Genomic DNA, 12,739 nt, shown 5'->3' with positions numbered 1-12,739 from the left:
ACGTACTTACATAAAACAAGAAAACGCACGAATAGGAACATAGGCTACACAAACTGAACAAACCGTAAACAGTCCCGCGTGGTGAACAGACACAGACACGGAAGACAATCACCCACAACGAACACTGTGACAACGCCTACCTAAATATGACTCTTAATTAGAGGAACGCCAAACACCTGCCTCTAATTAAGAGCCATACCAGGCAACCCAAAAACCAACACAGAAACAGAAAACATAGAATGCCCACCCAACCTCACGTCCTGACCAACTAACACACATAAACTAACAGAAATAGGTCAGGAACGTGACAGATGCAATGTAAAACAAACTAAAATACAGCACAACACAAACATGACATTGCTTTGTAACAATGCACAATGGATTAGTATCGTTATACAATTCTTTCTAAATTTGTGAGGACTTTCTCCCATGGGCAAAGAAATTCAAAAGGGGTGATGATCTTAATTAACAATAATTTTGATCCAAATGTGCAAATTGTCCAAACAGATCCTAAAGGTAGATGGATTATTTTAAATATGTTATTGGACAATAAACAAATATGGCTTGTTAACCTATACGGTCCGAATAATGATGATCCAAGCTTCTTTGAAAATATATATAAGAACTTATCAACTCTACAAGCAACACTAGACTCTATTATTATAATGGGAGATTTTAATACGGTCTTAAATAGCTCTATAGACCGGAAAGGAAATCACACTACAAATTATCACCCTCAGGCACTTAAGGAAATCATGAATGTCATGGATATATTGGAATTAGTGGATATATGGAGACTTAAATACCCTGATTTATTGAGATATACATGGCGGAGGCTGAATCAAGCTAGTCGTCTTGACTACTTTCTTATTCCATTCTCTCTGGCACCAAAAGTTAAAAAAGTGTTGATAGGGGATAGAATGCGGTCGGATCATCACATAATTGGCATATATATTTCTCTTACAGAATTTCCACGTGGGCGAGGATATTGGAAATTTAATCAAAGTCTACTAGATGATAAATTGTTTAGAACTAGGACAGAAGATTTTATAACTGACTTTTTCAGACATAACATAGGTACAGCAGATCCCCTTATTGTATGGGACACTTTTAAGTGTGCCTTTAGAGGCCATGCAATTCAGTACTCATCTATAAAACAAAAGCAATTTAGATCAAAAGAGTCCATATTAACAAAGGAAATTGAAGGACTAACAGTACAGTTAGATAGCAATAAAAACGGTACCATAGAGGCACAGAATAATTTAGAGGAAAAACAAAAAGAAATGGAGGAACTTATTCAAGAAAGATCCAGTGTAATATATTATAAAAATAAAGCGAACTGGATGGAATATGGGGAAAAATGCACCAAATTCTTTTTCAATCTTCAATATAGAAATGCTACCAAAAAAAATGTATTAAAACTTGTGACAAATGATGGAGTCACGCATGATTCACCAAATTATATTTTGAAAGAGGAAGTAAAGTACTTTAAGAATATGTTTTCGTTTCAGGCTCCTCCATCTCCACTAACTGAAACTAATTGTATGGATTTTTTTCCTATTAATAATGTAAAATTAACATCTGAACAGAAAGACTCATGTGAAGGCCAAATTACAGAGGAGGAACTGCTTGTTGCAATTGGGGCCTTTAAAGATGGGAAAACTCCAGGGCTGGATGGCATACCAGTGGAAGTATACAAAACGTTTTTTGATATACTCAAAGGACCATTATTAACTTGTTTTAACCACTCCTATATAAATGGTAGATTATCAGACACACAACAAGAAGGTCTGATATCGTTATTACTGAAACAGGACCCAAGTGGTATATATAAAGATCCAGTCCAATTAAAAAATTGGAGACCTCTTACACTTCAGTGTTGTGATGCAAAAATCCTAGCAAAATGCTTGGCGCATAGAATAAAAAAAGTTTTGTCAGATATTATTCATCCTAATCAGACAGGTTTTTTACATGGACGATACATTGGAGATAATATAAGGCAAGTACTGGAAACAATAGAACACTATGAGATATCGGGGACACCAGGCCTGGTTTTCATAGCTGATTTTGAAAAGGCTTTTGATAAAGTACGACTGGAGTTTATATATAAATGCCTAGAATATTTCAATTTTGGGGAATCTCTTATAAAATGGGTTAAAATTATGTATAGTAACCCTAGGTGTAAAATAGTAAATAATGGCTACATCTCAGAAAGTTTTAAACTATCTAGAGGAGTAAAACAAGGTTGTCCACTATCGGCATATCTATTTATTATTGCCATCGAAATGTTAGCTGTTAAAATTAGATCAAACATTAATATTAAAGGATTAGAAATCCATGGCTTAAAAACTAAGGTGTCATTGTACGCTGATGATTCATGTTTTCTTTTAAAACCACAACTAGAGTCTCTCCAGGGCCTCATAGAGGATCTAGATACCTTTGCTATCCTCTCTGGATTAAAACCAAATTATGATAAATGTACCATATTACGTATTGGATCACTAAAAAATACACATTTTATATTGCCATGTAGTTTACCAATTAAATGGTCTGACGGAGATGTGGACATACTCGGTATAAAAATCCCAAAAGAAAGAAATGATCTCACTCCAATAAATTTTTATAGAAAGTTAGCAAAAATAGATAAGATCTTGCTACCATGGAAAGGAAAATACCTGTCTATTTGTGGAAAAATCACCCTAATTAACTCTTTAGTCATATCACAGTTTACCTATTTGCTTATGGTTTTGCCTACACCTAGTGACCTGTTTTTTAAATTATATGAACAAAAAATATTCAATTTTATTTGGAACGGCAAGCCAGATAAAATTAAAAGGGCCTATTTATATAACGAATATGAATTCGGAGGGCAGAAATTATTAAATATTAAAGCATTAGACCTCTCACTAAAGGCATCGGTCATACAAAAGTTATACTTAAATCCAAACTGGTTCTCTAGTAAACTGGTACGAATGTCTCATCCTATGTTCAAGAAGGGCCTTTTTCCCTTTATTCAGATTACACCTGCTCACTTTCGGTTGTTTGAAAAGGAAATAATCTCCAAAATATCCTTATTCTTTAAACAAGCCTTAGAAAGTTGGTTGCAATTTCAGTTTAATCCACCTGAAAGGACGGAACAAATAGTACAACAAATATTGTGGTTAAATTCAAATATAATAATTGATAAAAAAACTGTATTTATCGAAGAAATGTTTAAAAAAGGTATAATTTTTGTGAATGATATCATAAATAGGACTGGTGGAGTTATGTCACACATGCAGCTAACACAGACATATGGAAAAGTCTGCTCTACCCAAAATTACAACCAATTAATTGCAGCATTACCACAAAAATGGAAGAGGCAAGTAGAAGGGGAAAAAAGTAAGGAACTTGTATGTCGGCCCTGTATTAAAGAACAAAAATGGTTAAAGAAAAGTGTGATAAATAAAAACATATACCAATTTCATTTAAGGACCAAAAAACTAACAGCTGTGCCATACAAATTGCAAAATAGTTGGGAAGAGATTTTCAATGTACCCATTCCATGGCACATGGTTTATGAATTGATACGCAAAACAACGCCGGATTCAAAACTTCGAATTTTTCAATATAAATTACTGTACAAAATTCTTGCAACTAATAGAATGTTATATATATGGGGTATACAATCTTCCCAGCTCTGCAGATTCTGTTGTGAGGAGGCAGAGTCATTAGATAATTTATTTTGGTATTGTCCATATGTAGCTCGTTTTTGGTCACAGGTCCAGGAATGGCTGAAGAATTGCAACATTTGCCTAAAACTAACGCTACAGATAGCAATACTGGGGGATTTGAAAAGCCATAGTCAATCAATCAATAATATAATAATTATTTTGGCAAAGATGTTTATTTTTAATTTACAATCTGTAGAAGCTATGAGAATAGGAAGGTTCAGGTCTTTTGTGAAGCATCACAGCACAGTTGAGAAATGTATGGCAAATAGAAATCCGAAATGGATGATGTTGGAAGATAGATGGGAGGGGTTGGGTGGAGCTGAAGGGTGGGACTAATAACAAGATAAACAATATAGGGCATACGGGATCTGTGAAATGTGTATAGGTTCGGAGCTTTTGTGAAATAGCACAGTTACAAGTGGAAATAAAATTGGATGGACAACAGAAATAGAGGAAGGACTAAGAACAAATAAGAGAGAACTATTGTAAAGTGGACTGTGTCTGTAAGATAGGTATAAGATGTAGAAATTGAAGGTAAAAGCAGAAGTGTTTATAAGTTTACTCCAATTGGGGGATTGGTGGTAGGGTCGCGGGGAATAATAATAAAGGCATACTCTTTAAAAAAGTATGTATGTCTATATAGGTATGTGTATGTATATATGTGTATATGTATGCATACGTGTATGGATATATATATTTACCCAAAAAAATATGGGGGAATGGAAATGATGCAGACAATTACATTGGAAGCAACATTCTTTCCGCAATACTAAGCTGATCCACCCCTAAAAAAAAATAAAAATAAAAAAATAAAAAAGAATTTGTGAGGACTACAACCACTGTGTGTATCTGCACCGAATCACTGATCTACAAATCATCTTGCACCCTCGTAATGTGATCAAGTTTAGCGAATCGGCGCAGCAGCTTGCTCAGGCCAATCCCCTCGCACGCTTGTGTAGTGTGTAATCTGCAGCTCTTGCATCAGGCTCTTGGAGACACAATTGGCTCAGATTGCCTCGCGGCCCGCCTACTGTATGAGTCTGTGTATTGACTGCGCTGTGCCTCGCCTTGCCTAGCTGATGGAGAGGAAACAGTCTCTCTCTCTCCTTTTCCTTCTCTCCCCCTCCCCGTTATCACTCCTTTCTCTCCCTCTCCCAGGATCCTATCCGGCCTCTCCCACTGCAGTCTCTCTCCACCGGCCTCAGTCTCTGACCTTCAGATAGCCTGGGACCATGCAAGCCTGTCTGCCCAGGTATGGAACTCACCCCGACCCTTATCCTATCCCCTTATCTGCATGACTTCCCTGTGTTTTACATGCAGAATGAAAAAGCTAGCTACTTCTTTTACTTTGATCCGAGATGGTGGTGTGGTGTTTGGTATTGGAAGGTATTCCCTTCCCTGGAATTTGTATTGTACTGTGTGGGAAGTTGGTGCCCCTGGGTTGTGTGTGTTAGCACACAACCCAGGAGTGAGAGTGTGTATAGCAAAAGTGCTGTACATATTTAGTACACTCAATGGAAGGAAAAAAATGTTTCTTCACATACCCCATTTAGGGTCATTACATTTTGTTGGTCAGGTTCAATAATACGGTCATTATAAATGGAATAGTAAATGCTGGTGCATTGGAACTAAAATAACTCCCACCAGCATGTTTAAATTACAACCCCAACAAATGCATCCTATATAAATATTTGGTCTCAAATTTGATATGCCTAAATCAAATTAGACATGCTTAAATCAAGTGTTTTTGAAACGTAAGCTATCTCCTATATCACTTTTTCCTAAAGTCTTTTTTATGATTGTGAATATGCTACTGTGTAGAAATATGACTGTAATGTTGCTACAGAATCCCAGCTGCTGGTAATGTAACCATCCACAGCCCTTTAATCAGTGTTAAATAATGCAGTAGACTGAGGTCCTGACAGACAGACTATTTAGGCTTTCTCTCAGGATGGAGGGTGTGGAGGGTGCCTCCCTGGCAGAGCAGAGGCTGATCGAGCGACACTCAGTACAGTAAAAGGGAGGGAGGGAGAGCAGCCTGCAGCCAGTACTAGTGGGAACAACATTAGCCATTACCCTGAATGCTGCTTACTCGACTTTTCCTCTCTCTGTCTATGGAGCCCAATGCCTGCTTACGTGGCTGTCAATCAGGGTTTATTGATTGGCTACTGAGACATGAAACATAATCATGAAAGGAATACCACACAGTCCTAAGAGAATTGTACTATTGATTATAGCGCTAAGCATTGAGGAGGTGATTCAGTCCTTTGGTTATTATTGTGAACTTATTGTGTACTTTGTGTAGTCCATTGTTATTTTGGGATTTGCATAATAAGTATGTGGTCTCTCATTAAGTATATCATGATATGAATAACGAATTAAGTTGTTTAAGTTGTTGAGCGATGGAATGAAGAGCCACTTCAGCATAATGAGGACGCAATTACATGTAACCTGCTCTGAATATCTGTTTTGGTAGTACCTTTCAGAGTGATCACTTCCCATGAAGATTATGGATGTGTTTGATTGCATTGCTACCCTCTTATCCTGAAAGGTTGTGATGATAATTTGAGCCTAATGTCAACTCACCCTGATACGTTGTTACCTCGTGCTGTGCTCGAGTACTAGGTGACAGTGTGTCCAAAGTTCATTGAAACTATTTATAGGGCATGACAGCTATGTCCTCCAAAGTGCAGCTGTCCTGTTTCCAACCCTGCAGGTCATATCTAACTCCGGTGAGAGATGAGGAGGCAGAGTCTCAGAGGAAGGCCAGGTCTCGCCAGGCCAGGCAAACCCGCAGATCCACACAGGTACAACACAACATTTCCCAGACACAGATTAAGTCTAGTCCTGGAGTGAAAATGCATGGTCAATGGAAATTCTCCATTAGGAATCCAAGACAAGGCTTAGTCTGTGTCAGGGACCCCAACCCCAAGATATGCTTTACTATTAAGGTGATTTTATTAGACTATTTATCTATAGCAGTTATTTCCAAACTGGGGTACGCGAAATGCCGTTGGGGGTACGTGTAACGGCTATCGTCATATTCTTCCTCCTCCTCGGATGAGGAGAGGCGAGACGGATTGGACCAATACGCAGAGTGGTTAGGGTTCATAATGATTTATTATAACGAAACTGAAACTGACTTACAAAACAAATAAACGAAGTGCATAAACCGATACAGTACCGTGTAGTGCAACAAACACAGACACGGAAACAAACACCCACCAAAACACACATGAAACCCAGGCTGCCTAAGTATGATTCTCAAACAGGGACAACAATTGACAGCTGTCTCTGATTGAGAATCATACCCGGCCGAACACAAACATCCCAACATAGAAAATCAAACATAGACAAACCCACTCAACTCACGCCCTGACCAACTAAATAAATACAAGAAAAAGAAAAACAGGTCAGGAACGTGACATAACCCCCCCCCCCCTTAAGGTGCGAACCCCGGGCGCACCAGCATAAACTCTAGGGGAGGGTCTGGGTGGGCGTCTGTCCACAGTGGCGGCTCTGGCGCTGGTCGTGGTCCCCACCCCACCATAGTCAAACCCCGCTTCCGTGGCCTCCTCCCAATGGCCACCCTCCATGTCAATCCCACTATACCAAAGGGCAGCACCGGACTGAGGGGCAGCTCCGGACTGAGGGGCAGCTCCGGACTGAGGGGCAGCTCCGGATTGAGGGGCAGCACTGGACTGAGGGGCGAATCCTGGCTGGCTGGCGGATCCTGGCTGGCTGGCTCTGGCGGATCCTGGCTGGCTGGCTCTGGCGGATCCTGGCTGGCTGGCTCTGGCGGATCCTGGCTGGACGGCTCTGGCGGATCCTGGCTGGACGGCTCTGGCGGATCCTGGCTGGACGGCTCTGGCGGATCCTGGCTGGACGGCTCTGGCGGATCCTGGCTGGACGGCTCTGGCAGCTCCTGGCTGGACGGCTCTGGCAGGTCCTGGCTGGACGGCTCTGGCTGGTCCTGGCTGGACGGCTCTGGCTGGTCCTGGCTGGACGGCTCTGGCTGGTCCTGGCTGGACGGCTCTGGCGGCTTAGGACAGACGGACAGCGCTGGGCAGGCAGACAGTTCAGACAGCGCTGGGCAGGCAGACAGTTCAGACAGCGCTGGGCAGGCAGACAGCCCAGACAGCGCTGGGAAGGCAGGCAGTTCAGACTCAGGCTGCGCTGGAGAGGAGGAAGTCTCTGACAGCGCTGGACAGGTGGGAGCAGCTGGAGAGAGAACCCGGAGAGACAGCCTGGTGCGGGGGGCTGCCACCGGAGGACTGGTACGTGGAGGTGGCACCGGGTATACCGGACCGTGAAGGAGGACACACGCTCTTGAGCACCAAGCCTCCCCAACCCTACCAGGTTGAATGGTTCCCGTAGCCCTGCCAGTGCGGCGAGGTGGAATAGCCCGCACTGGGCTATGCTGGCGAACCGGGGACACCATCTGTAAGGCTGTTGCCATGTACGCCGGCCCGAGGAGACGTACTGGAGGCCAGATATGTTGGGCCGGCTTCATGGCACCCGGCTCGATGCCCAACCTAGCCCTACCAGTGCGGCGAGGTGGAATAGCCCGCACTGGGCTAAGCACGCGTACTGGGGACACCGTGCGCTTTACCGCATAACACGGTGTCTGACCAGTACGACGCCCTCTCACTCCACGGTAAGCACGGGGAGTTGGCTCAGGTATCCTACCCGGCTTTGCCACACTCCGCGTGTGCCCCCCCCAATACATTTTTGGGTCTGACTCTCGGGCTCCCAACCGCGTCGCCGCGCTGCCTCCTCATACCAGCGCCTCTCTGCCTCCGCTGCCTCCAACTCCGCCTTGGGACGGCGATATTCCCCTGGCTGAGCCCAGGGTCCTTTGCCGTCCAGGATCTCCTCCCAAGTCCACGAGTCCTGTGTCCTCGGTCTCTGCTGCTGCTGCTGTCTGTTCCCACTCTGCTTGATCCTTTTGGGGTGGGTGTTTCTGTAACGGCTATCGTCATATTCTTCCTCCTCCTCGGACGAGGAGAGGCGAGACGGATCGGACCAATACGCAGAGTGGTTAGGGTTCATAATGATTTATTATAACGAAACTGAAACTGACTTACAAAACAAATAAACGAAGTGCATAAACCAATACAGTACCGTGTAGTGCAACAAACACAGACACGGAAACAAACACCCACCAAAACACACGTGAAACCCAGGCTGCCTAAGTATGATTCTCAATCAGGGACAACGATTGACAGCTGTCTCTGATTGAGAATCATACCCGGCCGAACACAAACATCCCAACATAGAAAATCAAACATAGACAAACCCACCCAACTCACGCCCTGACCAACTAAATAAATACAAGAAAAAGGAAAACAGGTCAGGAACGTGACAGTACGCCAAATTTAAAAAAACATTTTCCTTCACATTTTCAAACAGTATATTTATATTTTCAACAGGGCTATACATTTTGTCCGGACTTCTGGGTTCAATCCTCGGGCCGACTCTCTTCTCGACTCGCATCTCCAATCCAAAATTAAATCTAGAATCGGCTCCTTATTTTGCAACAAAGCATCCTTCACTCATGCTGCTAAACATACCCTTGTAAAACTGACTATCCTACTGATCTTTGACTTCGGCGATGTCATTTACAAAATAGCTTCCAACACTCTACTCAGCAGAATGGATGCAGTCTATCACAGTGCCATCCGTTTTGTCACCAAAGCCCCAAATACTACCCACCACTGCGACCTGTATGTTGGCTGGCCCTCACTACATATTCGTCGCCAAACCCACTGGCCCAAGGTCATCTATAAGTCTTTGCTAGGTAAAGCCCCTTCTTATCTCAGCTCACTGGTCACCATAGTAGCACCCACCCGTAGCACGCGCTCCAGCAGGTATATTTCACTGGTCAACCCCAAAGCCAATTTCTCCTTTGGCCACCTTTCCTTCCAGTTCTCTGCTGCCAATGACTGGAACGAACTGCAAAAATCACTAAAGCTGGAGACTCAAATCTCCCTCACTAACTTTAAGCACCAGCTGTCAAAGCAGCTCACAGATCACTGCACCTCTACATAGCCCATCTGGAAATAGCCCATCCAACTACCTCATCCCCACACTGTTATTTATTTTATTTATTTTGCTCCTTTGCACCCCAGTATCTCTACTTGCACATTCATCTTCTGCACATCTATCACTACAGTGTTTAATTGCTATATTGTAATTATTTCACCACTATGGCCTATTAATTGCCTTACCTCCCTTATCATACCTCATTTGCACACACTGTATATAGACTTTTTCTATTTTATTATTGACTGTATGTTTGTTTATTCCATGTATAACTCTGTGTTGTTGTTGTTTGTGTTGCACTGCTTTGCTTTATCTTGGCCAGGTTGCAGTTGTAAATGAGAACTTGTTCTTAACTGGCCTACCTGGTTAAATTAAGGTGAAATAAAAAAAAGTGTAAAAAATTTGAGTGAGGTTTGTTTCTCAGCTGAGTAGCCTCGTTTCACTGCCAAAAATAAAACACAATAAAACACACAAAAATAATAACACAATGTCAAAAACAGGTAGCCTAGTCAAATAATTAAGATCCAATCACATTAACCGTTACTTTCTCGCGGGAAACCTTCACTCTTTCGCAGACATTTAGAAACAAAACATGACCATTTGAAAAATTAGCCACAAGAGTTTTTTGAGCGTGAATAAAGACAACTTTTGAGTAGTAAGAAATGTATAAAAGCAACAGATACCATTAATAAGAAGGGGCAAGAAGCGTCTTATATGGTGAGCTAGGACAGGCAAGCCACATACTATTGTGGAGGACTTAATTCTTCCTGCTGCCGCAGATATGGCTGGGGCAATGCTGGGGGAAAAGACCAAAAACCTATACAGACAATGCCTTCATCAAAAAACACTGTTTCACAACGCATCAGTGACATGGCAGGAGATGTTTTGAAACAATTACTGCTTTGCATACAAGCCAGTGAATTAAATTTGTTACAGATGGATGAGTCAACAGATGTGGCGGGCCTGGCACAGCTCCTGTTATATGTCCGTTACGTTTATGGGGGGTCAATTAAGGAAGACATCCTCTTCAGCAAACCACTGGAAACCAGGACAACATGAGAGGATGTTTTTAAAGTGCTGGACAGCTTTGTGACATCAAATGGACTTTGGTGTCTGTACTGATGGCGCAAAAGCCATCACAGGGAGACAGTGGAGTGGTAATGTGCGTGCAAGCAGTTGCGCCCGACGCCACTTGGTACACTGCAGCATCCACCGAGAGGCTCTTGCTGCCAAGGGAATGCCTGACAGCTTGAAAGACGTTTTGGACACTACAGTGAAAATGGGACCATGAACATTTTCTGCATTATGCAATGATATGGGCAGCGACCATGTAACGCTTTTACAACGTACAGAAGTGCGCTGGTTATCAAGGGGCAAAGTATTGACACATTTTTTTGAATTGAGAGATGAGCTTAAAGTTTTCTTTACTGACCATAATTTTCACTTGTCTGACCACTTGCATGATGACGAGTTTCTCACACGACTGGCCTATCTGGGATTACAAGGACTCTCCGCAACTATATTCAATGTGAGGGACAAAATTGAGGCTATGATTAAGAAGTTGTAGCTCTTTTCTGTCTGAATTAACAAGGACAACACATGGGTCTTTCCATCATTGTATGATTTTTTGTGTTAATGAACTCAAGCTTACGGACAATGTCAAATGTGATATAGCAAAGCACCTGAGTGAGCTGGTTGCGCAATTCCGCAGAAGCCACTGCCAGATTTCTGGATAGGGTTGTGCTCAGAGTTTCTTGCCTTGGCAAATCGCGCTGTTAAGACACTGACGCCCTTTGCAACCACGTACCAATGTGAGAGTGGATTCTCGGCCCTCACTAGCATGAAAACTAAATACAGGCACAGACTGTGTGTGGAAAATGATTTAAGACTGAGACGTTCTCCAATACAACCCAACATTGCAGAGTTATGTGCATCCTTTCAAGCACACCCTTCTCATTAACCTGTGATGGGTTAGTCACAATTTTTGATGAACAAATAAGGTTTATAATGTAAGATGGATAAATATAGAGCAAAATTATTGATTATTATGATATCATTATTTGTGCCCTGGTGCTATAAGAGCTCTTTGTCACTTCCCACGAGCCGGGTTGTGACACAACTCATTCTTATGTTTAATAAATGTATCGTATATTGTGTGTGTGGCAGGCTTGAAGGAAAAAGGAAACCGCACACTGCTCTTGATAGTTTCACCGATATTTAATAAGCTTACGTCTTCTCTTTTACTCAGAGTATTATTCATATCTCCTCCCCTGTCTGATATCTTACCTTTCTCTATGCCACAAAATCTAAAGGTGGAAATGTCATGCTTCAGGTCATTGAAATGTACAGAAACTGGATAATCCCTGTCGTTTCTCCTGATTGAACTTTTATGTTCACTAATTCTCTGTTTGAGAGAGCGGGTGGTTTTACCGACATAACAGAGCCCACATGTACATTTAATAATGTAAATAACATGGGTGGTGGAACACGTAATAATGTAATTTATTTGGAACCGTTTTCCTGTGTGTGGGTGGCAGAAATATTCACACTTCATCATATTGTTGCACTGTGCGCATCCTCTGCATTTATAGCTACCATTTGGTAGAGTGCGTAAAAGAGCTTGGCTAATTTTCTTTTGTGGCTGGCAGTTGGCATTAACCAATTTATCGTGTAAATTGCGACCTCTCCTATTGTCACGATCGTGTGGAGGATTGACGGACCAAAACGCAGCATTAGGAAAATAAGCCATCTCCTTTTATTGACGAAGAAGGCAAAACGAAACAAAAACACTTACACACTAACAAAACAAGAAAACGATCGTGAAGCTAAATAACGATGTGCACACACAGGCTACAAACGTATAACATAGACAACGCTAGACACATGTACTCAACACAAACCCATATACTACACCCAACAACCCCTTTACCATAGAAACACCCAAAACCAACAAAACACAAACATTCCCCATGTCACACCCT

General features: G+C 42.2%; 1 protein-coding gene across 4 annotated transcripts in view; it reads left to right on the top strand.

Moving 5' to 3' along the window:
- Positions 1 to 4,640: 4,640 nt before the first annotated feature.
- The window catches only part of LOC129860826 (protein phosphatase 1 regulatory subunit 12B-like), a 45,029-nt gene continuing 36,930 nt past the window's right edge, over positions 4,641 to 12,739 (top strand). The window contains exons 1-2 of one of the 4 annotated variants that reach the window (XM_055931633.1): positions 4,641 to 4,965; positions 6,430 to 6,520. In XM_055931633.1, the coding sequence (XP_055787608.1) occupies positions 6,453 to 6,520 (68 nt within the window). In that variant the 5' untranslated portion in view covers positions 4,641 to 4,965; positions 6,430 to 6,452. The remainder of the gene's footprint in view (positions 4,966 to 6,429; positions 6,521 to 12,739) is intronic. The other 3 variants (XM_055931632.1, XR_008760466.1, XM_055931634.1) reach the window with 3 other exon arrangements.

This window comes from Salvelinus fontinalis, chromosome 8, assembly GCF_029448725.1.
Source record: "Salvelinus fontinalis isolate EN_2023a chromosome 8, ASM2944872v1, whole genome shotgun sequence".
NCBI lineage: Eukaryota > Metazoa > Chordata > Actinopteri > Salmoniformes > Salmonidae > Salvelinus > Salvelinus fontinalis.
This window is presented reverse-complemented; position numbering and strand designations above follow the sequence as displayed.